This window comes from Antedon mediterranea, chromosome 7 (assembly GCF_964355755.1).
Source record: "Antedon mediterranea chromosome 7, ecAntMedi1.1, whole genome shotgun sequence".
Taxonomy (NCBI): Eukaryota; Metazoa; Echinodermata; class Crinoidea; order Comatulida; family Antedonidae; genus Antedon; species Antedon mediterranea.
In genome coordinates, this window is record NC_092676.1 from 28,597,666 (window position 1) to 28,620,942 (window position 23,277).

At 34.8% G+C, this 23,277-nt stretch overlaps 6 protein-coding genes across 7 annotated transcripts; 2 read left to right on the plus strand and 4 right to left on the minus strand.

Annotated features, from left to right (window-relative positions):
* Positions 1-169: 169 nt before the first annotated feature.
* LOC140054529 (uncharacterized) lies at positions 170-2,797 on the plus strand. Its single transcript, XM_072099557.1, has 4 exons — positions 170-243; positions 1,360-1,655; positions 1,939-2,047; positions 2,164-2,797. Exons 1-4 carry the CDS (start codon positions 231-233, stop codon positions 2,694-2,696), a joined length of 951 nt encoding a protein of 316 aa, XP_071955658.1. The 5' UTR covers positions 170-230; the 3' UTR covers positions 2,697-2,797.
* Positions 2,798-3,159: 362 nt separating this feature from the next.
* Positions 3,160-6,185, plus strand: LOC140054527 (uncharacterized). Of its 2 annotated transcripts, none has more exons than XM_072099554.1 (6): positions 3,160-3,570; positions 3,901-4,067; positions 4,338-4,516; positions 4,811-4,943; positions 5,075-5,204; positions 5,938-6,185. In XM_072099554.1, exons 1-6 carry the CDS (start codon positions 3,249-3,251, stop codon positions 6,024-6,026), a joined length of 1,020 nt encoding a protein of 339 aa, XP_071955655.1. In that variant the 5' UTR covers positions 3,160-3,248; the 3' UTR covers positions 6,027-6,185. The 2 variants fall into 2 exon arrangements, with proteins under 2 accessions (XP_071955655.1, XP_071955656.1); XM_072099555.1 differs by having other exon boundaries at positions 5,915-6,029.
* Positions 6,186-6,285: 100 nt separating this feature from the next.
* On the minus strand, positions 6,286-8,561 carry LOC140054528 (sulfotransferase 2A1-like). The gene is made up of 6 exons (XM_072099556.1): positions 8,188-8,561; positions 7,793-8,007; positions 7,369-7,495; positions 6,971-7,068; positions 6,641-6,803; positions 6,286-6,419 (listed from the first exon to the last, which is right to left on the minus strand). The coding sequence occupies exons 1-6, from the start codon at positions 8,432-8,434 to the stop codon at positions 6,301-6,303; spliced, it is 969 nt and encodes a 322-aa protein (XP_071955657.1). The 5' UTR covers positions 8,435-8,561; the 3' UTR covers positions 6,286-6,300.
* On the minus strand, positions 8,532-11,511 carry LOC140054532 (amine sulfotransferase-like). Its single transcript, XM_072099561.1, has 6 exons — positions 11,076-11,511; positions 10,713-10,927; positions 10,418-10,544; positions 10,087-10,184; positions 9,704-9,881; positions 8,532-9,245 (listed from the first exon to the last, which is right to left on the minus strand). Exons 1-6 carry the CDS (start codon positions 11,221-11,223, stop codon positions 9,124-9,126), a joined length of 888 nt encoding a protein of 295 aa, XP_071955662.1. The 5' UTR covers positions 11,224-11,511; the 3' UTR covers positions 8,532-9,123.
* Positions 11,512-11,879: 368 nt separating this feature from the next.
* On the minus strand, positions 11,880-14,811 carry LOC140054535 (amine sulfotransferase-like). The gene is made up of 6 exons (XM_072099566.1): positions 14,550-14,811; positions 14,184-14,398; positions 13,751-13,877; positions 12,811-12,908; positions 12,424-12,595; positions 11,880-12,273 (listed from the first exon to the last, which is right to left on the minus strand). Exons 1-6 carry the CDS (start codon positions 14,695-14,697, stop codon positions 12,155-12,157), a joined length of 879 nt encoding a protein of 292 aa, XP_071955667.1. The 5' UTR covers positions 14,698-14,811; the 3' UTR covers positions 11,880-12,154.
* A 179-nt stretch (positions 14,812-14,990) lies between these two features.
* On the minus strand, positions 14,991-21,059 carry LOC140054533 (amine sulfotransferase-like). The gene is made up of 6 exons (XM_072099562.1): positions 20,843-21,059; positions 20,504-20,718; positions 20,090-20,216; positions 19,803-19,900; positions 15,395-15,569; positions 14,991-15,270 (listed from the first exon to the last, which is right to left on the minus strand). Exons 1-6 carry the CDS (start codon positions 20,988-20,990, stop codon positions 15,152-15,154), a joined length of 882 nt encoding a protein of 293 aa, XP_071955663.1. The 5' UTR covers positions 20,991-21,059; the 3' UTR covers positions 14,991-15,151.
* Between the last annotated feature and the right edge of the window lie 2,218 nt (positions 21,060-23,277).

Here is a 23,277-nt window from a genome sequence, read left to right on the forward strand (position 1 = left end):
GCTACACGTGTTTAAATTGCGCTGCTTGATATAAAAACGGAAACGCGTAGGCCTACCTAGTGAAGACACACGCGCGTGTACGCAGGGCGTTTCTATTAGAGATCTCTTAGCAACGAAATAAAAACATCCGTTTAATGTCTGTATGTAGTCAATTGTTTAATAAAAGGGACACAGATAGCGCATGGTATTGCACTGCTGGTAGGAGTTTAATAAATAAAACTTTTATAGCAATGAATGTTCATGGTAGGCATAATTTGTTATGAAGTCGGTTGTTCTACTTAAATTTAATAATAATATTAAATTTAACAACCTATCGTATGCAGATGACATATGGTGCTTATATCACCTTCTTCATCAGGGTTGCAACATCTCATGATGATGATGATATTGTTTACAATGCTAAGAAATCATCTTGTATGATAATCTGTCCTAAGTCACGGAGGATTCAATTGAAACCTATTATTACCATTAATGGCAAAAGCTTAGAATATGTTGACTCAACCACATATCTTGGTCATGTTATATCCTTGGATATATGTGATGAGTTTGATATAAAGCGGCAATACAGATCTTTGTGTATCCGAGCCAACTCCTTGGTCAGAAAATTTAGTATGTGTTCTATCAATGTGAAATGTGTTTTATTTAGAACATATTGTGTAAATTAAATATGTATTGTGCTACATTATGGTGCAACTATAATCAAGGTACCTTGCGATCTCTCCGGGTATGCTACAATAATGGTTTAAGAATGTTGTTGCACGGCCTCGACATTGCAGTGCCAGCCTCATGTTTACGGAATGTAGAATTCCCTCTTTTTATGAATTGTTAAGAATATCAATATATGGCCTGATGTGTAGACTTAATGCAAGCAAAAATATTTTAATCTCAAACGATTATAAGCAACGTCTTAGTTAAGTCGAAGATGCTCTCCAGATGGAATGCCATCCTGAGATGAGTAGTAGTAATTTTGTTTATTTTATTTATTTATTTCATTTATATGTAATTTACTTTCTATGGACCAGAGTTTCCGAAATAAAAGATTGAATGAATGAATGAATAACATATTTATATCCTACTGTAGGATGGTGGTGAGGAGAATATTAAGTTTCAAAGAACTTTAATTCATGATTGTACTAGGCATAGGCTAGGCCTAGCACGAACAGTCTCCAACACATAGAGATCTCCAATCGAAAGTTCTGTCACACCATCAAACATTGTGACAACAAAATGTGCCCATATATGGAGACGATGGCGTCATATCACTACCTAAATATTTGAGACACTTTTTTTGTCAAACTAGCTTGATAGTGTAGACACTATATATTTATACCGTACAGTATATGTTTTTGTTTTAAATAGATACAGATAACGACGTAACTGGGTCTCATTCAAGACTTCAACGAACCAAAGTAGAGATCAAACGAAAATGGAAGAAGTCCACCTCCAGGCAGGTTTCACTGGATGAGGACAGGTTGCTGAAAATTACCAGAACGTTTGTGGACGAGAACACCAAAGTAGCTGCTGTGCCGCCGCCTAATACGCGGACATTTCTGTTCAGAGATAATTGGGGCAAACTAGAACCGTTTACACACAACGAAAAAGAAACGTCATTTCAAAAAAGTTCAAATCGAAATGGTATGAACAAAATAAAGAAGGTAGGTTGTTAATATTCTTGCAATGCCTGAATGCAGATTTTTAGTGTGTAGGCCTACTAGCAAAATGATAAGATATTCCCACTATATTGACTATAAAACCTATGCAGAATATTTTTTGTATTTTGTATTAATATTTGTCCTCAGTGAGGAAATTTGGATTAGGCCCTCCACGGACCCACGGCAGCCAGCAGTGCAAAAAAAAATAAAAAATAAAATAAAAAAATAAAAAAAAAGAAGAAATAGAAAATACATCAAAATATATAATTTCATTGTTTCATTACAGGAAAGAGAATTCAAATTTCAACCACCGAATAATATACTCGATTTAACACTGTGCAATAATGAGGACATTTCTAACGATAATAACAGTAATGAAAGAAAAGGCACACAAGGTTAGTACAAGTGGTGGTCATATATTTTAGAAGTCTTTTTTATATAGGCCTATTTTATCGTTTGATTAGTGTTGAAGTCATTGAAACCATAATTACAACTTACAATCTATTTCTAGACCGTAATGTCAGTAGTCAAACTCGCCATCAGAATGGAAATGACGTCAATGATCCAAAAAGAGCAGCAAACCACAGAACTGTTGAAGTTAACACAGAGCCAGGACTTGTGATAACAAACATTGTCCATCTAAACGCATATTACAGATGTCTTTCGTCACTCTCCAGAACAACGCGTTACAAGAAACGCTATGACAACGCGATTCATAGCGTAAGAAAGGAAAGTAAAAGTTTTCGTACAAAGTCTCCTTACTGGAACTGGATAAGACATGCTTTGGAAGATACAAAAGCAGACAAGCAGTTTATATGCCAACTGTTGCAATCTGTTAAAGATGGTGACGTTCGACTATCATCTAATTCTAAATTCCCGGATGTTCGAAAGACAAAATGCGTTTCTAAATTCCAATCGAAACGCGTTTGCTACAATCTCCACGACAACATAGAGTTGATGTCAGTTGATGATATCCTAGACGCAGAAAGAAGTTGTAAAAGAAAAATTGCCGAACCTGTGCGACCACGTGACACTTCTAAATGACGCGCTGCTTCTTTATTTTTAGACAAATTGAATAAGATTCTAATATAACAGTAGGCCTATTATTAGCTGAGTAGTGATATGAAGAAACTTTGAAATAAAGCCTGTATTAATTTTGATACATCTATCTCTTTGTTGGTGTATCAAATCGTTGTCGTATTACTATTAATTAGTGCACTTTAACGAACAAGATGAGTAACCTTTCCCAGACATCCTGACAACGTTGTCCGGTGATTTTATAAAAATTTAAACACGACCAATCTTTTCAATATTTAAATACATATTGTTTTTTTCATGTGGGAATAGTGAAATTAAGTTAATTTCACTCTTCATGATACCCGGCACTTTAAAGCCTCTCTTAACAATACAGTATTATCATTTTGTAAACGGTTAATGAACCGGAACAAATATGCACTAAAGGTTACGTATCAACCAGGAAATAATAATACGACGAGATATATGCATGTTGTATAGCATCGGTGAGTCTAATGTGTTTATGCTAGTCTAGTTATCTTACTACAGAGTAGGCCTATACTACGAGAGATAACTACCACCATGTTCAGGAAGACTGAACAGTTGGAAAGAGATCTCCAGCAGGCCTTTAAAGAAGGAAAGGAAGCAGGATTAGGAGCTGTAGAGATTCAGAGATGTGTACAATCTGTATTTGGTCGTCGTAGGCCTAGAAGGAAGTCGACATCGGCAATTCTGAAATGGTGTTTACTTGCTTCTATTATCATGCTGGGTTTAGTTATGTTATTGTGTTTATATTGTGGACCAGTTAAAATGTATCTCAAAAGACACATGCAGTATTTTGCATACTTAATAAACAGATGTATCAGATTTATGTCTCTCCCACTTTTAAAACAGTTAGGACCAGGTAAGTAACAAGAGTAAGTAAGTGGTAATAATAGTAGTTCATTTTTATATAGCGCATAAGCAAGCTCTCAATGCGCTGCACATTATTAATACTGTACCCCGGTCATTTTTTTGTAATCAAACACGTATGGAAACATACTCGACTTCAATAATATTAATGCAGCTAGTGATCAACGCAAATAAGTTGTGTCCCATTTTATACACCAAAGGTGGAGAGAGACAAATGTAAGTAACACACGTCGGCTGTGGTGAACTACGGGTACAATAACTGACAGTTTAACTCATATCAATAGTGAGACTAATCGTTTTTTTATGATTATTAATATTAAAGGTTTTTATAAATCCGACTGTCTGATAAGAAATCCGTGGTTCGTGCAAGGGGATGACATCTTCATTGATTGTCGCGGCTGTTCTGACGTAATTGCAATCAAAAGTTTTCAAAGGTTACATGATTTTACAGAAAGGTTCTTTTATGGTGGAACTCCAATAATAGTCAAAGTAAGTCAGCTTTTATTAATCATTCGATAGCTTACGCTTGGTTTCCACTAGGACGCAACGCAAAGGCGTACGCACAATGCAAGCGAGTTGACCAATCACAAGCGACAGTTCGGATAACCTATCGCCTGTGATTGGTTAAATTGCGTACGTTGCGTTTACGTCGCTGCGTTACGCGTACGTCCTAATGGAAACCCAGCTTTATATCTTATTATCGTCATCATTGTCAGAATCGCAAATTGCCGATTTTGTATGTGAATATCTTTTTTCTAGGATACTGACGTAAGCAATGTTACTTTTGATGATATAAAAACCCGATTTCATAAAGTATTTGGTAGGAAAGAAAAACATGCAGGAGACGTTCTGAGTAAAGATGATAGATGGAATACCATCAACGAAGTATTTGCAACTGAAGTGAGCAGTAAAGAGTTGTCGGGTTGCAACATTCAGTGGTAGGTCTATAAGAGATTTGTTTGTTTGAAGTCGGGGAGAGGGTTACCAAAATACTCATTTCGTACGATAATAGACTACCAAGTCTGTAGTTATTTCAAAGTTTTTCGATCTTTCAAGCTCAAGTGTACACATATGAAACGCCATATGTGCCAACATATTTATCTTTTAACTATATTAAGTCTATATTAACTCCGTCTGGAAACCAGACTAGATATGAAAAAGAAGAAAAGTTGTGTCTTACGTCCATTTTTGCCATCACACCTCAGTACTCTTATTTATTGTTATTCTTTCAGGCATATTGACGAATTACGCGGCCATAACTTTATACGCAATATCACACCTGTCCCGTATTTCTTTCCTATAGAGGAAAGTAATTCAATCGTGAGAGTGTTGCTTATTGACTCATCCGAACATGTTTACAAATTGGTAATTATGAGGAATGAGGTTATCATTGTTATGTAAGACTTGTAATATAGTATCGTTACCTTTTAATAATCAACATCCCATCAGCACTACTTTTAATTCAAATCTCGCTTGTTTACTTTACTTTCTCGCAGCCTACTTTACCATTTGACAATGTCTGGCTAAGTCAAGTCCAGGGATCGAGAAAAATTATCCTCCATCCTAAAGACGCATGTGCACGACAGTGCAAAGTTGTGCAAACAAAAATTGACAGAAGAGAAACATGTAAGTAATAATGTCTGTCATTCTAAAACTTGGTTCCCATTAGAACGTAACGCAATGACGTATACGTAACGCAAGCAAGTTTACCAATCACACGCGACAGTTCGAATAATCCCTCGCCTTTGATTGGTAAAATAACTTTGCGTTGCTTTACGTCGTTGCGTTGCATTCTAAAGCTTGGTTCCCACTAGCGATGCAACGCAAGGACGTAACACAACGCAAGTGAATTGACCAATCACAAGCGATGGCTTATTCGCTTGTGATTGCTAAAGCGTGGTTCCCACTAGCGACGCAACACAAGGACGTAACGCAACGCAAGTGAATTGACCAATCACAAGCGATGGCTTATTCGCTTGCGATTGCTAACCGTCTATAACTTCGCTTGTCATTGGTTAAAACGCTTGCGTTGCGTTTACGTCCTTGCGTTACGTTCTAGTGGAAACCAAGCTTAACTGTCTATAACTTCGCTTGTCATTGGTTAAAACGCTTGCGTTGCGTTTACGTCCTTGCGTTACGTTCTAGTGGGAACCAAGCTTAAGTGTGAATCAAGCAGGACCATCAAAGTATATTGATCTAAACGAGAAAACTCAACAGTTCTTTTCAGACATAATATAATCCTACGTGGTGTACCGCACACGTTATATCAACATATTGAATTGTTATAGATCAGGAAATTATCAGCAGATTACATTCAATAGTATGAATTTTTTTAGATTAAATGATTACTTTATTACAGTATATTTCAATGCAGCATATTGGATGGCTTTCTCGCATAATGTTAATGGGGACAGACTCAGTATAAGTGTTGCAGGATCGGTAATATGATGGGGCCAGGAATTATGCAATTTTTTAGTTTTTAGCACGCAGCTAGCAATATGGAACACCCACAAGATTGTCCACTCTTCACAGAATTAATATATAATATATTTTTTTCTTTCCATTTAATACTGTTATAATGAATACATTTAGGCATACGAATTTATACGAATATCAATTATGTTGTATTTTATTCACAATTGAAGTTCATTATCAATTAAATATAATATTTGTTACCGTCATACATTGTATTTTTACTAAAAACATCTAAATATAATATGTCTCAGATTTCAAATTTAATCCGTTTTGCTAGTGCTGTTCCTTCCATTCTCTGGTTGTAAATTGCGTCAAAACGCTCTTTTTGAGCGACAGTAAAACGAGTCTTCCAATCGCCAACGACACCTAAAATAAATAATCATCGAAGAATTTCATTTAGCTTCTACGTTTATAAAAGATAAGATGTTCTTTTTATATAGAGATCGAAACGTTTGAGTAAGTACTTATTAAATCTTTTATAACAAAATTAAAGTTATGTAATAATATTATATTTTAAATTAAATTCGAAGCAATGCCTAAAATGAATTGTGGTTACTATAATTTCGAAATGTTTTTTAATCAATTACCTTTCCGCAACAGATTATATGTCGGTTTGCCTTGAAAGAACAAGACAGGTTTACTCGCTTTCATGCTAGAAAATGATGTATTTTCCACAACTTTGTCCACTTGTTCCTCTGACAAAGGACGAGACAGAAAATCACAGATCCGAAGAACACATCCTTTGTGATCCTGTAACAATTTAAAAAATTAGTATTATGCATATAAAACATTCTCTAAGAACATTCAGCATTTGATAAGAAGAACACTCATGTTATTTATTATCTTATTTTATCATGAAAGATGAGAAATGTATACATCTGAATCTGATTAACGATGATGAAATTGAAATAACTCACAAGTTTCATTTCTTCATAAGTTAAGAACAAAAAGTTCTTTTTATTTCGATGATTTTCATAGTACGGCAGATTGAAATCAAACCAATTTCCATACAACACTGAAAATAAATAAACATAATATTATTTGTCAAAATTCATACAACCACGGAGAATGAGCGCAGCGGTGATGACGGATATGTCCGAGGATTGTAACAAAGTTCACGTCAGCTCTAGTGGATTGGAACATGGATCTTGATCTTTCTAATTTTGACACACTCTGTTTTATATTATCTTGTACATGGTTATTGTAATACACGCAATAGAGCTCTATATTAACTATTTATACATTTAGGCTCAATTTTATATAAAAATGCAGATTAGAGCTCAAACTCCAGTCCTACATGTTGAACTAAACTTACTGTCAGGCCTCAGAGATGCTTCAAAACAGCTATCCCACTCCTCATACTCCTCTAGATACTGTCTATCTTTCAAAAAATTCCAGTAAGAAACAAGATTGTCTTTTGGATTTCGGATCACAAACACCACCTATTAAAATTATATTGACCTTTACAGCATTGATTATTCATTCGGACTTTATATTCATATAACTAAACAGTATAAAAGACACAAAATCCGACAAAATCATAGAGTCCTGAGGTTTGTAACACTAATTGTATGCCTATTGAGGGAAAACAACTTTGGAGCATAACAACATGTTGCACATGCGTACAACACGTTGCACATGCGTACAAAACGTCGATGATAAAGGCTTCCAAATTCCACTATAGGCAACTGGAAAATTTCTAATAGGCCTACTTTAAGATATCATTACGGTAAACTTACCTTTCCTTTTCCTTCGAATACCTGTCTTGGTAGAACGTCAACTGGCACGTGAATCATCATAACTCTTGGTTTTTCTGTTGACAAGCTGTCATATTTCTTGTAATTATCACCAAATTCGATAGGTCCAAGAGGATTACTTTCTGAATCTTTCCTAATCTTATCGTTGTTTCCCTCAAACAAAATATTTTTCACTAATTTTTGCGTCCAATGAGTCCCTAAAATGAAATGTAAGCAACGAATAACAAGTCTATTTATATTAGGGCCTAAATAAATAAATCAAAATTCTTCGATTGTTTTAGCTAGGATCAGAAGTTTATGCTGCCCCGGTAACGTTTTACAACTAGAACTGAACTAAAATGAATATAAAAAAAAACAGAAAGAAACGAAAAACTCACCAGATTTGGGATATGTAAGTACAAAAACATCATCCTCTCTTACTTTGAAGTTTGCTAGTTTTTCAGGGTTGGTATCATGCACAAGTGGTGGCCAAGTAAAGCCATTTATAACATTTAGACCTAGCAACGTTTTGGGGTTTTCTGTCATAGTATAGTTTGGCTGGCAGCAGTCGGTCTTGGAACAATGATTTATATGCCTTATATATTCGTAAGCATAGAGTTTATGGTGGCTCTGGTGCCCGCACATTTAGGTCGTAGGCCTAAATGTATATGGCCCCTATATCTACGAAATTAATTTTAATTGACGCTGACGCAAGAACATATGCGAATGATGATTCGGTAAATAAACGCTTAATATTTATTGTGGACAATTTAATTTAACATATAAGCCCAGGCCTAGCCAGTGAAGAGTTTTAATGGAAACACACCCTTCATGAAAACAAAGAATTGGCCGTAGGCCTACTATATTTTAATTGACACTGGGGATATTATGCGAATAATGATAACGGTAAATAAACGCTGAATATTTAGTATATACAATTTAATTTAACATATAGGCCCAGGCCTACCCTGTGAAGAGTTTTCATGGAAACACACTCTTCATAAAAATAAAGCATTGGCCATATTGTATACCATTGGTATAATTTTTGTTTTTTCCAGTATTAAAAAAAAAACACGAATTGGAACATTCTACCGAGTGTATCCGATATTAACCGAGTGAAAAATAATTCTCGCGGATCAGTATGATGTCACGAGGAATTGTTTACAATTCATAATAATATAATTGAATTCAATTGTAACTCAATTCATCTTATATCATCACAACGTTATGCAAGTATAAATCAATTCTTTGGCAAGATTAAACCCGATTTCTAATTTCAATTAAACTCTATTATTTTACAGTTTAAGCCTATACCAAATATTTGTTTTTATATTTCATATTTCAAATATAATCCGTTTTGCTAGCGCTGTTCCTCCTTCCATTCTATGGTTGTAAATTGCGTCAAAACGCCCATTTTGAGCGACAGTAAAACGAGTCTTCCAATCTCCAACGATACCTATAATAAATAAAGCATATAATTGTTAATAAGTATGTTTCATTAAACTGAAAACATCTATTTCTAATCGCCTCACCGTTGCCTTAACAACTTGACTATGAAGCCGCTTTTCTTGTCACACCTGTTTCTGTAAATACTCTACGCCTGCACAAAGTGGACAGGAATTATTTGCATATTTTCAATATGTTTTACCGATACTTCTATAGGTTTTTCAATCTGAAGTTCAAATTCCAAATAAATATGTAGTGTCAAATGTTCTGTATTTACTTATAAGAAAATCATCCAAGCAAAATGCATTCTAGTGAGTTAATACAAGCATTGCACTATAACATTAGCCATAAGCATGGTACGCTAAAAAGCGTATATGAAAATGAGTTTCTATCTCTTATCTATCTTATTTGGTTTCTCGGTTTGTACTGTAATTTGCCGTTTAATTAAAAATAAAAGAATACAAGTACCTTTCCGAAACAAGGTATATTTCCGTTTGCCTATATCCTCTTTTTCTTGAAAAAACGATACAAGATTACTCGCTTTCATGTTAGAAAATGTTGTATTTTCCACAACTTTGTCCACTTGTTCCTCTGACAATGGACGAGACAGAAAATCACAGATTCGAATAACACATCCTTTGTGATCCTATAAGAATAGCAAACAAGGTCGGATTTAAAATTCTGGATTATGGTTTGACAAAATGTAAAAACAATGTAAATTTTCTAGATGAAAAAAATATATATGTAAATGAAGAACAATTTATCATTTAATGTACCAAAAATCTATACAGTGGAATCATTGTTGCATAGGCCTATAGTTTACACGACTTGACTCAAATAACAAAACTCACAATTTTCATTTCTTCGTAAGTTAAGAACAAAAAATTCTTTTTATTTCGATGATTTTCATAGTACGGCAGATTGAAATCAAACCAATTTCCATACAACACTGAAAATAAATAAAAGATATTATTTGTCAAAATTCATACAACCACGGAACATGGATCTTAATGTTCCTAATCTTGACACACGCTGCGATATACTACCTTGTACATGATTATTGTAATACACGCAATAGAGCTCGTATTAACTATTACATTTAGGCTCCATTTTATATTTTAAAAAAACACACCATGCAGATAAAGCTTAAACTCCAGTTCTACATGTTGAACTAAAACTTACTATCAGCCTTCAGAGATGCTTCAAAACAGCTATCCCACTCCTCATACTCCTCCAGATACTGGTATTCTTTCAGAAAATTCCAGTAAGAAACAAGATTGTCCTTAGGATTTCGTATCATAAACACCACCTATTCAAATAATTTGGATATTTGTAATTAAGCCATAATAATGTAGAGGTTAATAACAGATTGTAGGTTAGGGGAGGGAACACTGGTACAAACCAATTCGATGGAAAAATGTCCTCGATAGCGACTGGGAACATAAGATCGTTTAGAGAAAACTCAAAACAAACTTACCTTTCCTTTTCCTTCAAATATCTGTTTTGGTAGTACGTCAACTCGAGCGTGTGTCATCATAACTCTTGGTTTTTCTGTCAAAAAACTGTTTAATTTCTTGTAATTATCACTGAATTCGATAGGTCCAGGGGGGTTGCTTCGATAATTTTCGTTCACCTTATCTTTGTTTCCTTCACACACAATATTTCCTACTATTTCTAGCGTCCAGTGAGTGCCTAAATGAAATCAAAGCAACAAATAACTTAAGTCTGTTTTACAAATAATCGTTTACACAATGTTGTGTCTTGCGGATCGTTTCGGGTTTTAATACCGGTAACTAAATAACTAAATTTAATCAATTAGATAAAGAAAAGAAAAACTCACCAGATTTGGGATATGAAAGTACAAAAATATCATCCTCTCTTACTTCGAAATTGTGTATATTATCAGGTGTGTCATCATGCACAAGTGGCGGCCATTTAAAGCCATTTATAACATTTACACCTTGGAAATCAGTGAGTTTGTCTGTCATGATGCGACGTGGTTATCAACATTGCGCTTCAAAATATGAATACAAAATGTATTCCGATCTAGTCTTTCTATAAAGTAAGGCAATCTACATAAACACAAAACCTGCCCACTTTATTATTCATGATATTCATGACCTTCACGAAATATTCACACAAAATAAACCGTGCCGATCAAACGTTATAATCTCTTAATATTATATGATCTAAAATAATTGATTTCAATGCAGATTATTAGATCTTCCTCATAAAATGTTAATAAGGAAATATTTAGTTAACGTGTCGCCTGGGAAGGGGAGATGTAGGGGAGGGGGAGATGTAGGGGAGGGAGATGTAGGGGGGGAGATGTAGGGTAGGGGAGATGTAGGGGAGGGTAGGGGAGATGAAGGGGAGGGGGAGATGAAGGGGAGGGGAGATAAAGGGGAGGGGGAAGATAAAGGGGAGGGGAGATAAAGGGGAGGGGGAGATAAAGGGGAGGGGAGATGTAGGGGAGGGGAGGGGAGATGAAGGGGAGGGGAGATGAAGGGGAGGGGGAGATGAAGGGGAGGGGGAGGGGAGGGGAGGGGGAAGATAAAGGGGAGGGGAGATAAAGGGGAGGGGGAGATAAAGGGGAGTGAAGATGAAGGGGAGGGGGGAGATGAAGTGGAGGGGAGCTAAAGAGGAGGGGAGATGAAGGGGAATGGGATAAACCTGGAATAGACCTGGTAACTAAGCTTATGACAGAGATCCAGAGACAAGGGAGGAAGGACAAGATAATGCAAGATTTATGTCAAATGGTGCATTTTATCCATAAACACATAATTTAAATTGAAATTAATATAACTCAATTCATCTGATATGATCACAATATTACGCCTTTTAAACTATTGAATTATTTTAATTAAACTATTATTTCTAATATATAAGCCTATAAAATAGTTTTTTTAAATGATGATTTTAGGTTTCAAATATAATCCGTTTTGGTAGCGCTGATCCTTCCATTCTATGGTTGTAAATTGCGTCAAAACGCTCATTTTGAGCGACAGTAAAACGAGTCTTCCAATCTCCAACGATACCTACATTATTATATAATAAATGATTTAAGGAGGATTGCGTTTACTATGATTTAGAAATGTTTTTATGCGACCTTATAATAGCTTTACACAATTTCATTTTTTATATTAATACACATTGATTGAATTGCATATAAAATGTTATAAAATTACCTTTCCGCAACAAAGTAAATGTCCGTTTGCCTATTTCTTTTTTTAGCTGGAAAACTGGATTTCTCGCTTTCATGTTAGAAAATGTTGTGTTTTCCACAACTTTGTCCACTTGTTCCTCTGACAAAGGACGAGACAGAAAATCACAGATTCGAATAACACATCCTTTGTGATCCTTGAAAAATTCAAAACAGTAGCCATTATTATTAGTATTTATTAGCGTATAGTGGAGGAAAATTTGACATTTATATACGAAGAGAAATTAGGATTGTTTATCACTTTAAATTATCATAAAAGTTAAGAAAAACTTTAAATTAATCGGAATTCGACTAATAATGCAATTATGTACTTTGAAATCAAAATTGTACAGAAATAACCAGAAAAACTCACCAGTTTCATGTCTTCGTAGGTTAAGAACAAAAAGTTCTTTTTATTTCGGTGATTTTCATAGTAGGGCAGATTGAAATCAAACCAATTCCCATACACAGCTGAAGAAAAATAAAGATAACATTAATATGTAAATTCACTATGACGCGTAGGCCTATGTCCATAAAAGATATGGTGTGACATGGATGACAATGGCAGTAGGTGTGATGACGTAGAAAGTCACTTATAGAATTGTGATAATTATCAATTGGATTGAAGCAAGGCAATCTAACAACATAACACTGAGCTAGCCTTGCCAAGATACGAACAGTCCATTTTATCTTTTTTTTTGGTTGCGACAAATACAAACAGTAGGCTATCTGTTATAGCATATTCTCCGCTGCGCCCGGTGTCTGTTGGGGCGTAAAGTGATCGTGTCGCAGCCAGAGATAACGCCTTTGATCTCTGGAGCTCGGCATCCTGTGGCTAGATTTTGCCTTGATTGTGTGGATCTCTCCAATTGTCTTGTATCACTTTATATTATATTCTATAGAATTAATATGCAAGTTAATAGTTAGCTCTATGTACAGTAGGTCTATTAATTATTATAGAACCAGAGTTCGTGTTAATTTTTAGGCGAAATTCTATTACAATAATATATATATACCTAATACATCATGCAGATATCTGTGATGTACACCAAATAAAAAACAGCAGAACAGTCAAGTGTACATATTGTATACATACAATGCAATAGCATCTAATACAACCGTTTTACTCGTACGTATACCTTGTTGTGTGAGCCGTTGTACCTTCTTGCTACAATTATATATCGGACCAACAACCTGTAGACTATTATGTAAATTATCTCGGTATGCAATCGCAGTACAGTACTACGTAAACACTACATCATCGAGCAGGAAAACTTCAATAACTGGAGTTTCACATGTTGAACTAGACTTACCGTCAGGCCTCAGAGATGCTTCGAAACAGTTATCCCACTGCTCATACTCCTCCAGATACTGTCTTTCTTTCACAAAATTCCAGTAAGATACAAGATTGTCTTTTGGATTTCGTATCAGAAACACCACCTATTAAAATGACCGTATTTTACTTTTATCAGCCATTATGGAATCCTGAGGTTTGTAACATAGGCTAGCTATGGATAGAAGAACCTACTTCGGAGCATAACACACGTTGTAGGCCAACTAGTCTGGGTTCCAGGCGGAGTTTTCACTTAATATTAGTAAAAAGATGGTCTATAGTCTATAGGCCTACGTACATAGCCAGTAAACTGAGGACAATTCAAGCTAGGCGACTGGGAAAATATTATGTATAATATCTAAAATCACATTACAACCGATCAGAATCAGATCACAGATCTCTCAACAACTTACCTTTCCTTTTCCTTCAAATACCTGTTTAGGTAGAACGTCAACTGGTGCATGGGTCATTATAACTCTTGGCTTTACTGTCGAAAAACTGTCGAATTTCTTGTGATTATCACCAAATTCGAAAGGCCCCCGGGGATCGCTTCCATACTCTTCCTTAAAGTTATCGTTGTTTCCCTCACACACAATATTTCTCACTATTTCTAGCGTCCAATGAGTCCCTAAGATAATAAAAAGTGTTTTATAAATAATCCTTTACACAATTTTGTGTCTTGCGGATAGTTTCAAGTGTTAGTATCGGTAACATTTCACAATTAAAATGAATTAAAGAACTAAAATTAATCAAATTAGATTAAGAAACGAATAACTCACCAGATTTGGGATATGAAAGTACAAAAACATCATCCTCTCTAATTTTTAAATTGTGTAGTTTATCAGGTGTGTCATCATGCACATGTGGCGGCCATTTAAAGCCATTTATTACATTTACCCCCAGGAAATCAGTGAGTTTGTCTGTCATGATACGACGTGGTCTGTATTTCAAGTTAGAACGTACGCTTTTAGCCTATAGTCTAAATCATACGAAATCTACATAACACAAAACGTGTACCCATTTTAATTCAATGTCATTAAATATTGGCTGAAGAACAACACGAATGATATATCTTAATAGTTTATTCTCTTACATATAAAATTTAATTATATTATTTTATTGTTGTATATTTCAATGCATCATATTGGATAGCTTCCACACCAAACGTAGGATAGAGATCCAAACGAGGTGAAGGAATATAAAAAGGTAAAGAAACAAGATTCAGGTCAAACGGTGAATTTTATTCATGAATGATTTCAAGTGATATGAATACAACACAATTCATCATAATACAAAGTTACATAATTAATTTTTTAAATTAAAACTCTATTATTTCTAAATTTAAGACTTGTATTATGAAATAGTTTTTTAAATGCTGATTTTAGGTTTCAAATATAATCCGTTTTGCTAGCGCTGATCCTTCCATTCTCTGGTTGTAAATTGCGTCAAAACGCTCATTTTGAGCGACAGTAAAACGAGTCTTCCAATCTCCAACGATACCTATAAAATACGATAATATTTGTTACAGGATAGTACTTCGGGTGATTTCAATTAGGTCCTTACATACTTTACTTAAAATGCTATAGGAAAAAAAACATTTTCTTTCTACATAAAATAAAATTACCTTTCCGCAACAAAGGAAACGTTTTTTTTCCTATTTCTTCCTTTAGCTGAAACGATATTGAATTTTTCGCTTTCATGCTGGAAAATGACGTATTCTGCACAACTTTGTCTACCTGTTCCTCTGACAAAGGACGAGACAGAAAATCAGAAATTCGAATAACACATCCTTTGTGATCCTAAGTTTGAAACATGACCGAATTTAAAATTCTGTAATATGGTTTAACAAATGTAAAAATGACAAGAAAATAAAACGTTTTATATTTTTATAAACAATTAGTGTTATTTATTTAATATTTAAAACATTCCTAAAGGTTACATCCAAGCTTATATTGGAATCGAACTAATAGTACAGGAAAGATATGCTCAGAATCAGTAAAAGGTTGAAAAAATTGCAACAGAATTTTTTTCACCACAATGCATTTCTATAAGGTCCCTATATGAACATACTAAAAGTCTAGAAAAATCCAGGTAGGATTTTTAAACAAAAATAAACAAAATGGCCGCCAATGGCGAAAAATGTCTAAAAATGAACAAAAAACATTTATTTTATATCTAATTACCACTTGATAGCAGTTTTTATAATGCTTTTTATATTTCTTTAGTGTCAAACATTTAAACTGCAATATACATATTAATTTAAATGCTATTTAGCAACAAAAACACACATTTAAGTATCAAGATATCACCACGGTTATAATAATAGACAACGTAGTCCTATGCATTATAATGCAGGACTACGGTGTCTAATAAAACAGTTCATTTACATTTGTACTGTCACAACAATAGAATTATACAATCTTAGAATCTATTAATCCATTCATTTTCATTGTCCAGTTATCATCTTCTGTCTATAGGTAGGAATTAAGCATGTGCTGATGCCGTGGTATTCGTCACAAACAGTGGTACTGGTGGTAAATTTGTCATCAATGGACACATCACGCCATTTGTAACTTTCCATCCCCCAGTCTGTGGGTTGAAGAGTACTTTCTATCCACTGCTGTACCATGGTAATATACACGCAGGGAATGGCATTTTGCAGCATTTGTTGTAGGGGGAATAGACTTTATTTCAAGTGCTGTTTTGCTTTTTGCTACTTTCTCCCAGAACGTATTCCTCCATACAGTATATAGCTACCAATGCCAATTCTTCTGATGCGATGGTTTCTTTTTTTTTGGAGACGTTTGGTTTTACAGAGTTTGTAAGCATACTACTGCCCAGGTGTTATGACTTTTTAAGACCTTTTCCTATACCAAATAGATGGGATGTAGTATCATATCCCTGGATTCCATGTATAAAAAGCAAACTAATTTTTACAGAGCTTCACACCAAGGACAGACTTTACATGTATTCACAGTGCTCCCCCATCGAGAACATACAGTATTAAATCAATGAATGAAGCAACCGTGACAGAATATAAATTTAAGAGGAAAGAACACATGGGTCAAACCAACCATATTCATCAATAAAAAAGCAGTGCACATTCCCTCACATATACTATTTCATCATCTATGTGAGACAGTCATACACAATGCATCATTTGGACAAAAAAAAAATCTTATACTTTTCCTGCAGCCCTCTTTTACTCCATTGACTCCATACACACTGCTAGACTACTCAGAAACCTTCATCTCACTGCCCACTGTTTGCTACATCAAACCTCTTGGCCCGAAACAACAACATTTCAAGACACTTATTATGTACCATGTATGTTTGTTACGTTATGTGAAGGCAAAGTAAACTATTGTGTTTAATGGCTATAATTATGGGCCGTAAGTAAATTTGGTTTAGGAAAAGGTGTTGGTCTTAAAAATCATCACATCACAGTAGGAGTTGTATGTCAAATTCTGTAAACCAAACAGTTTAAAAAAAAAGAAAACATTGCATCAGGAATTTGGCATTGGTACCTATATATTATGGAGGGAAGTCAATGGAGACTTTAGACAGCCTCTTTACTTTGAGAAAGTTGCAAAAAGCAAATCTATTCCCTTGCTGCAAAATTTCATTTCGTGAGTCTTTATTACCAGGTATAGCAGTGGATAGGAAATACTCTTCAACCCACATCCCACATAGGGATGGAAAGTATTGATGACAAATTGACTACCAGCACCAGAGAAACTATTAAAGTTGATTAGATGTACCTATAAATAAGGTTGTAGTAAAATGAATTGCCGTTGCAGAAAATATGGTTTGGACTGCTGCTCCACTATTTTTAAGAATGCCACGGCATCAGCACATGCTGACCAATAGATGGAGGATGAGATACTGACAAGATGAAAGTGAAATTACCGCATTTATTTGAATAAATGCCCTTGGTGGTTGATTTTTAAGGAGGGTAGTGGGGGCGTGTAATCGTCGTGAGGAGTTTATTCGGAGAGGCGTATATTTTTGTGGGTGTAATGTGGGAAACGTGTATAATCAAATAAATACACCCTTTAGATATGAACAAATACAACACCATTCAGTGAATTCTATTACAAATAGAGATGTGTTAAAATACAATATTGTGTATAATATGCATGTGGCGGGGCGCGATTTTTTTTTTTCGTACATAAGTTGGGGACCCCCTCATGAAACGTCACAAAATAAACATGAATAATTCATCAGTTAAATGTTCTTGTTCCGTGTGCACCCAAGCGTATAGCAACAAGAAGTGATTACACAAGTGCGGTACGATTCTAGGCCTATCTCCGCTGTTGTTGCGGCGTGCGATTTCATAGAAGAATAGCGGCGTTTTGTGTGGATTGTCGAAATAATCAGCCTTTAGTTTATGGTGTTTTTAATATAATTTTTTACTAAAGAATTACGTGTTAAAACTATAGTTTCTATTAATACTATTAGGCCTAATTATTAGTCTCTAAACCCATGTCTATTCTAGTAGTGGGTGTGTGTGTGTGACGTGTGTGTGTTAGGTATGACCAAAGATAGTATACACTATAGTGTACTATCTTTGGTATGACACAATCCGAGTAATAAGTCAGCAAAATTAAACAATAAACATTACACAAAAATACATTTTTATTCTTGTGGGTCAAATCTTCCCATCTCATGTGTTCATATACGCGCATTTTTAAAGTTCCTTTGAGTACATGCATATTGTTTGATAATAAAATAGCAGAATTAAAAAATACAGTACACAAATTATACACATTCTTTATTCTTGTGGGTCTAAGCTTTCTTTGGGCTATGTCCAATGAATTACTACTTAGTTTAATGTCTTGCCGTACTTGCTTGCCTAGCTGTCGATTAGCCTCGACTCGACACATTTTGTGTGAAGAAGAGTGCGCGAAGGCAATCACGTGAATTGACTTATAATCCTAGGCCTACTGTAGAAAGTATCGTATCGCAGTTGTGTAATCACTTCTTGTTGCTATACGCTTGGGTGCATACGGAACAACAAATTTAACTGATGAATTATTCATGTTTATTTTGTGACGTTTCATGAAGGGGTCCCCAACTTATGTACGAAAAAAAAAATCGCTGGCGGGGCGTACATTCGAGGAAATAAATTCAAAATGATGTCCGATGGGAGCGGGGGAGGGGGTGCGGTGGGGTAGGTTATTCAAAATGATGTCCTATGGAGGGGGAGGGGGAATTTATTCGATTTTTCTAAATGTAGCGTTTATCCGAATAAATACGGTAATAGATTGTGGCGCAAGGATTTTCCCGATGAGGGGGGGGGGGGGGAGGGGTGGAGAGCGCAGCCAGCATCAATTGGCTGGGCCATCAATGGGAGCACACCCAGAGGTTCCGATAATATTATACCGGTAAAGGGTAGTTTTACTCACTTTTAAAAATGAAAATCCTTGAAACAGCACTCAATGGGGTATTGTTTTATATTAGGAAATATCATCATATTGTCTACATAAAAAATAGCCAATTGTGGAGAGAGGATGGGGGGACGGACAGACTCCCTCACCCTTCCCATTTGATCTCCCATCCCTATACCCCTCCCCACTGGCACCACCAATGTTGTAATATATTGTTATAACAGTACAAATGTGAATGAACTGATTTATTAATAGACACCGTAATCCTATGTATTAAGCATAGGAAGGACTGCGTTTTATATATTATTATAACAATAGGGATATATCTAGATACTTAAACATTTGTTTTTCGGCCATTTTCTAATTAACAGCACTTAAAATAATGTGTTTATTGTAGGTCAGATCTTCGAAATTGTAAAGAAATATATAAGCCATTGTAAAAACTGTTATAAAGTGGTAATTAGATCTATCATTTATGTTTTTTTGTCCTTTTTTAGGAATTTTCGCCATTGGCGGCCATTTTGTTTAAAAAAACCTATTTCCCCTACCTGGATTTTTCTAGACTTTTAGTATGTTCATATAGGGACCTTATAGAAATGCATTGTGGTGAAATAAATTCTGTAATAACACAACAAAACTCACAAGTTTCATTTCTTCGTAGGTTAAGAACAAAAAGTTCTTTTTATTTCGGTGTTGTTCATAGTACGGCAGATTGTAGTCAAACCAATTTCCATTCAACACTGAAAATAAATACACGTATGTCTGCCTTATATTACTCTACCTGATGAAGGAAGCTAAGCCTACAATTATTTGAGCTACACCATGTCTCTACAGTTTGTGTTAAGGCATGTATTCTTTTAAGCCGAGTAACCGACTCCAGACTACAGTCTAGTCTGAGCTTGTGATAACTTTTTCTAATTTACACTTACTGTCAGACCTCAGATATGCTTCAAAAAAGGTATCCCATTTCTCATATTCCTCCAAAAACTGTCTGTCTTTTATAAAATTCCAAAAAGAAACGGCACTGTCCTTCGGATTTCGCATCACAAACAACACCTATTGTTGTATAAAAAATTACATTTTACTTTTATCATGTTCTATTGGTATATAAGTACTCTAGGCGTTGTTTTCTGTTCTGATGATGAGAATAGTTTCTTGAAACATGTCTCAAGGAAGTCCTCCACATCATGTGTAGGAAACCTTCCTTGAACAAACAAATCTACAACTTAGGCGTCACACACTTGGGGCAAGCTACGTAGACATATGCGCAATGTTTTTACGCTCCAATGCTTTGTTGTATTGTTTCTCCATAAGATCTCACCAAAGAGTACGCCTACACTTACCCTTCCCTTTCCTTCAAATATCTGTCTTGGTAGAACGTCAACTGGCTCGTGGGACATCATAATTCTTGGTTTTTCTCTCAAAAAATTGTCATATTTCTTCCAATTATCAACAAATTCAAGTTGTCCAGGGGGATTGCTTTCATAATCTTCCTTAACCTTTTCTTTGTTGCCATCACAGACAATATTTCTCACTAATTCTCGCGCCCAATTAGTTCCTAAAATAAAACAAGCAATAGACAACTTGCACTAAAAATGATTTTATTTGTGCTTCTCTTTAGCTAAATCGGTTCGAGTTTTAGTACCTGCGTTTTTCACAGCAAAAAAACTCCGAAAACTTACCAGCTTTTGGATATGTAAGTACAAAAACATCATCCTCTCTTATTTCGAAACTTTGTAGTTTTTCAGGTGTGTCATCAAGCACCTGTGGTGACCATGCAAAACCATTTATAACATTGACACCTAGAAAGGTTTTGGGTGTGTCTGCCATGCTGCGACGTGGTTCGAATAGAAATTACAATTTATACTTTGGTACATGTATATAGCCTTGGCACACATAGGTCAAAATCATGCCAGTCTACAAAAACGATATTGGCAAGTTGTAGGAAATGTTAGTTCACGTTCAAACACAGATATCAATAACAATGAAAGGTCACGGCAAAGTCGTTCACGTTTGATTTTGCATATCTTTTGTTTGAACAAAGTGCTTCATCAAATTTATTTCCTTAAGTTTGCTTTTGAGCTATAATAGCGGCCGTTTAGTACCTCTAACTGAGACATTTTTTTAATTTGCCTGTAGATAATTATAGAAGCTTGGTTTCCGATATGACGCAGTTGAAAGACGTACGCGCAACGCAAATAATTGGCCAATCACAAACAAGTATGGATGATCCGTCGTTTGTGATTGAAATAAGGATATACTCGTATCTTTTACGTCCTTGCATTAGGTTAGTAATTATCAGATGGGCAACTAAACGCTAAATTTATAATGTTATGTCATGTTTAATGGTCCATAAAACCAAACAATCTAAAACACTAATTGCAACTTGAAATGCAACAGTTTTATGTTTTAGTGTATGTTGAGTTGACTGCATTTCTTTTATAAGTGAATCCTGCTTTGTTTGTGAATTGTTCAGGTGGATGATTATATTTTATTATCGACAATTTAATTTATATAAATACCATAATATTACAAGGTCAACTACCGGATGCATGCGTGTGTTTGTTTTAATGTTCTTCGGAGTTTGTTAACAAACAGAGCACACGTACTATGTTCCTATATGTTGTGAATTGTTTACCCTTTATGTATCAATATAATTACGTTAATAATGTGAAATTTCTTCTGGATATAGTGTATAGTAATAATTAATTGTTCATAAATATGTAAACCATCAAACTTAAAGTACTTTCAAGAGAATTGTTGAGCTGATCAGACTTCGTCATAAGTTGACACTGTTGAGCGTTGTTCGACTGGTCTCCAACACAGCCACTCAGAGGTGTCAGAGTCGATATTTAAAACTAGGCGAACATAGTGAAACCCACTGACTGTATACTTTTACAACGATATGTAATTTTGTAAGCACTTTTTTTTTCGGTGTTTAACATTGTTGGCATATATAATAGCTTCTAGGTATTTAAACATCTCTAAATGTTTATCTATTTTTATGTTTAATTGTATTTAGTGTTCTGTTATTCTTTTACAGTAAATGAATACAAAGAATAATAAAATAGCATAATGTAGCGTAATTGTTTATTATTATTGCCGTAATCGTATATTTCTGACAGAAAATCATCAGAGCTTGGATAACAGTTCAACGTATTTTTTTCACTGTATCAATGGTTCCAATTTTCGTTTCTTTTCTGCTAGCTGTGTATAATTTTTGGTAAAGAGAATATAGCAATAAATATCTGTTTTAGGTTTCAAATACAATCCGTTTTCCTAACGCTGTTTCTTCTATTCTCTGGTTGTAAATTGCATCAAACGCTCGTTTTGAGCGACAGTAAAGCGAGACTTCCAGTCGCCAACGATACCTACATTATTATATAATAAATAAGTTATAAGCATATTTAATAATAAAATATACTTTCAAATTATAGAAACAGTGCTCATATTCGGAACATGATAATCTCATATTGATATCAGAATATTGGATTTTTTATAATATTTAAATTTAAGACGAATCTTTAATTATCTCAATCATGACAAATTGCAGTAATTGGTGTAGGCCCACTGAAAGACATTACAATGCATGCGTCCTTTGCTACGTCTGGTTGCCAGACGAAGTTTTGACAAAATATTTTAGCACATATTATGGCGTTCCATAGGTATACTACTTGAGATTGTATATCTTCAGACAAAAATCGAACTAAAAAAAATAAATAAAAAAGACAATAAATACAGACTTGGGGCAAGTCTACTATTCATCGTACTATGTTATAAGTATATTTCTAAAACAAACAAAATTACCCTTTCTTGTGAAATTAATCTTCTGTTTAATCGCTTTCATGCTAGAAAACGTTGTATTTTCTACAACTGTGTCTACTTGTTCCTCTGACAAAGGACGAGACAGAAAATCAGAAATCCGAATAACACATCCTTTGTGATCCTGTAACAATTAAAAAAATTAGAGGAGAAAAAAACATTGACAATTATTTTATATAGTCATCAAAAGTTGCTTTAGACTATAATCATCATCATCACAATTACTCTACAACGAACTAAACTCACAAGTTTCATTTCTTCGTAAGTTAAGAACAAACAGTTCTTTTTATTTTGG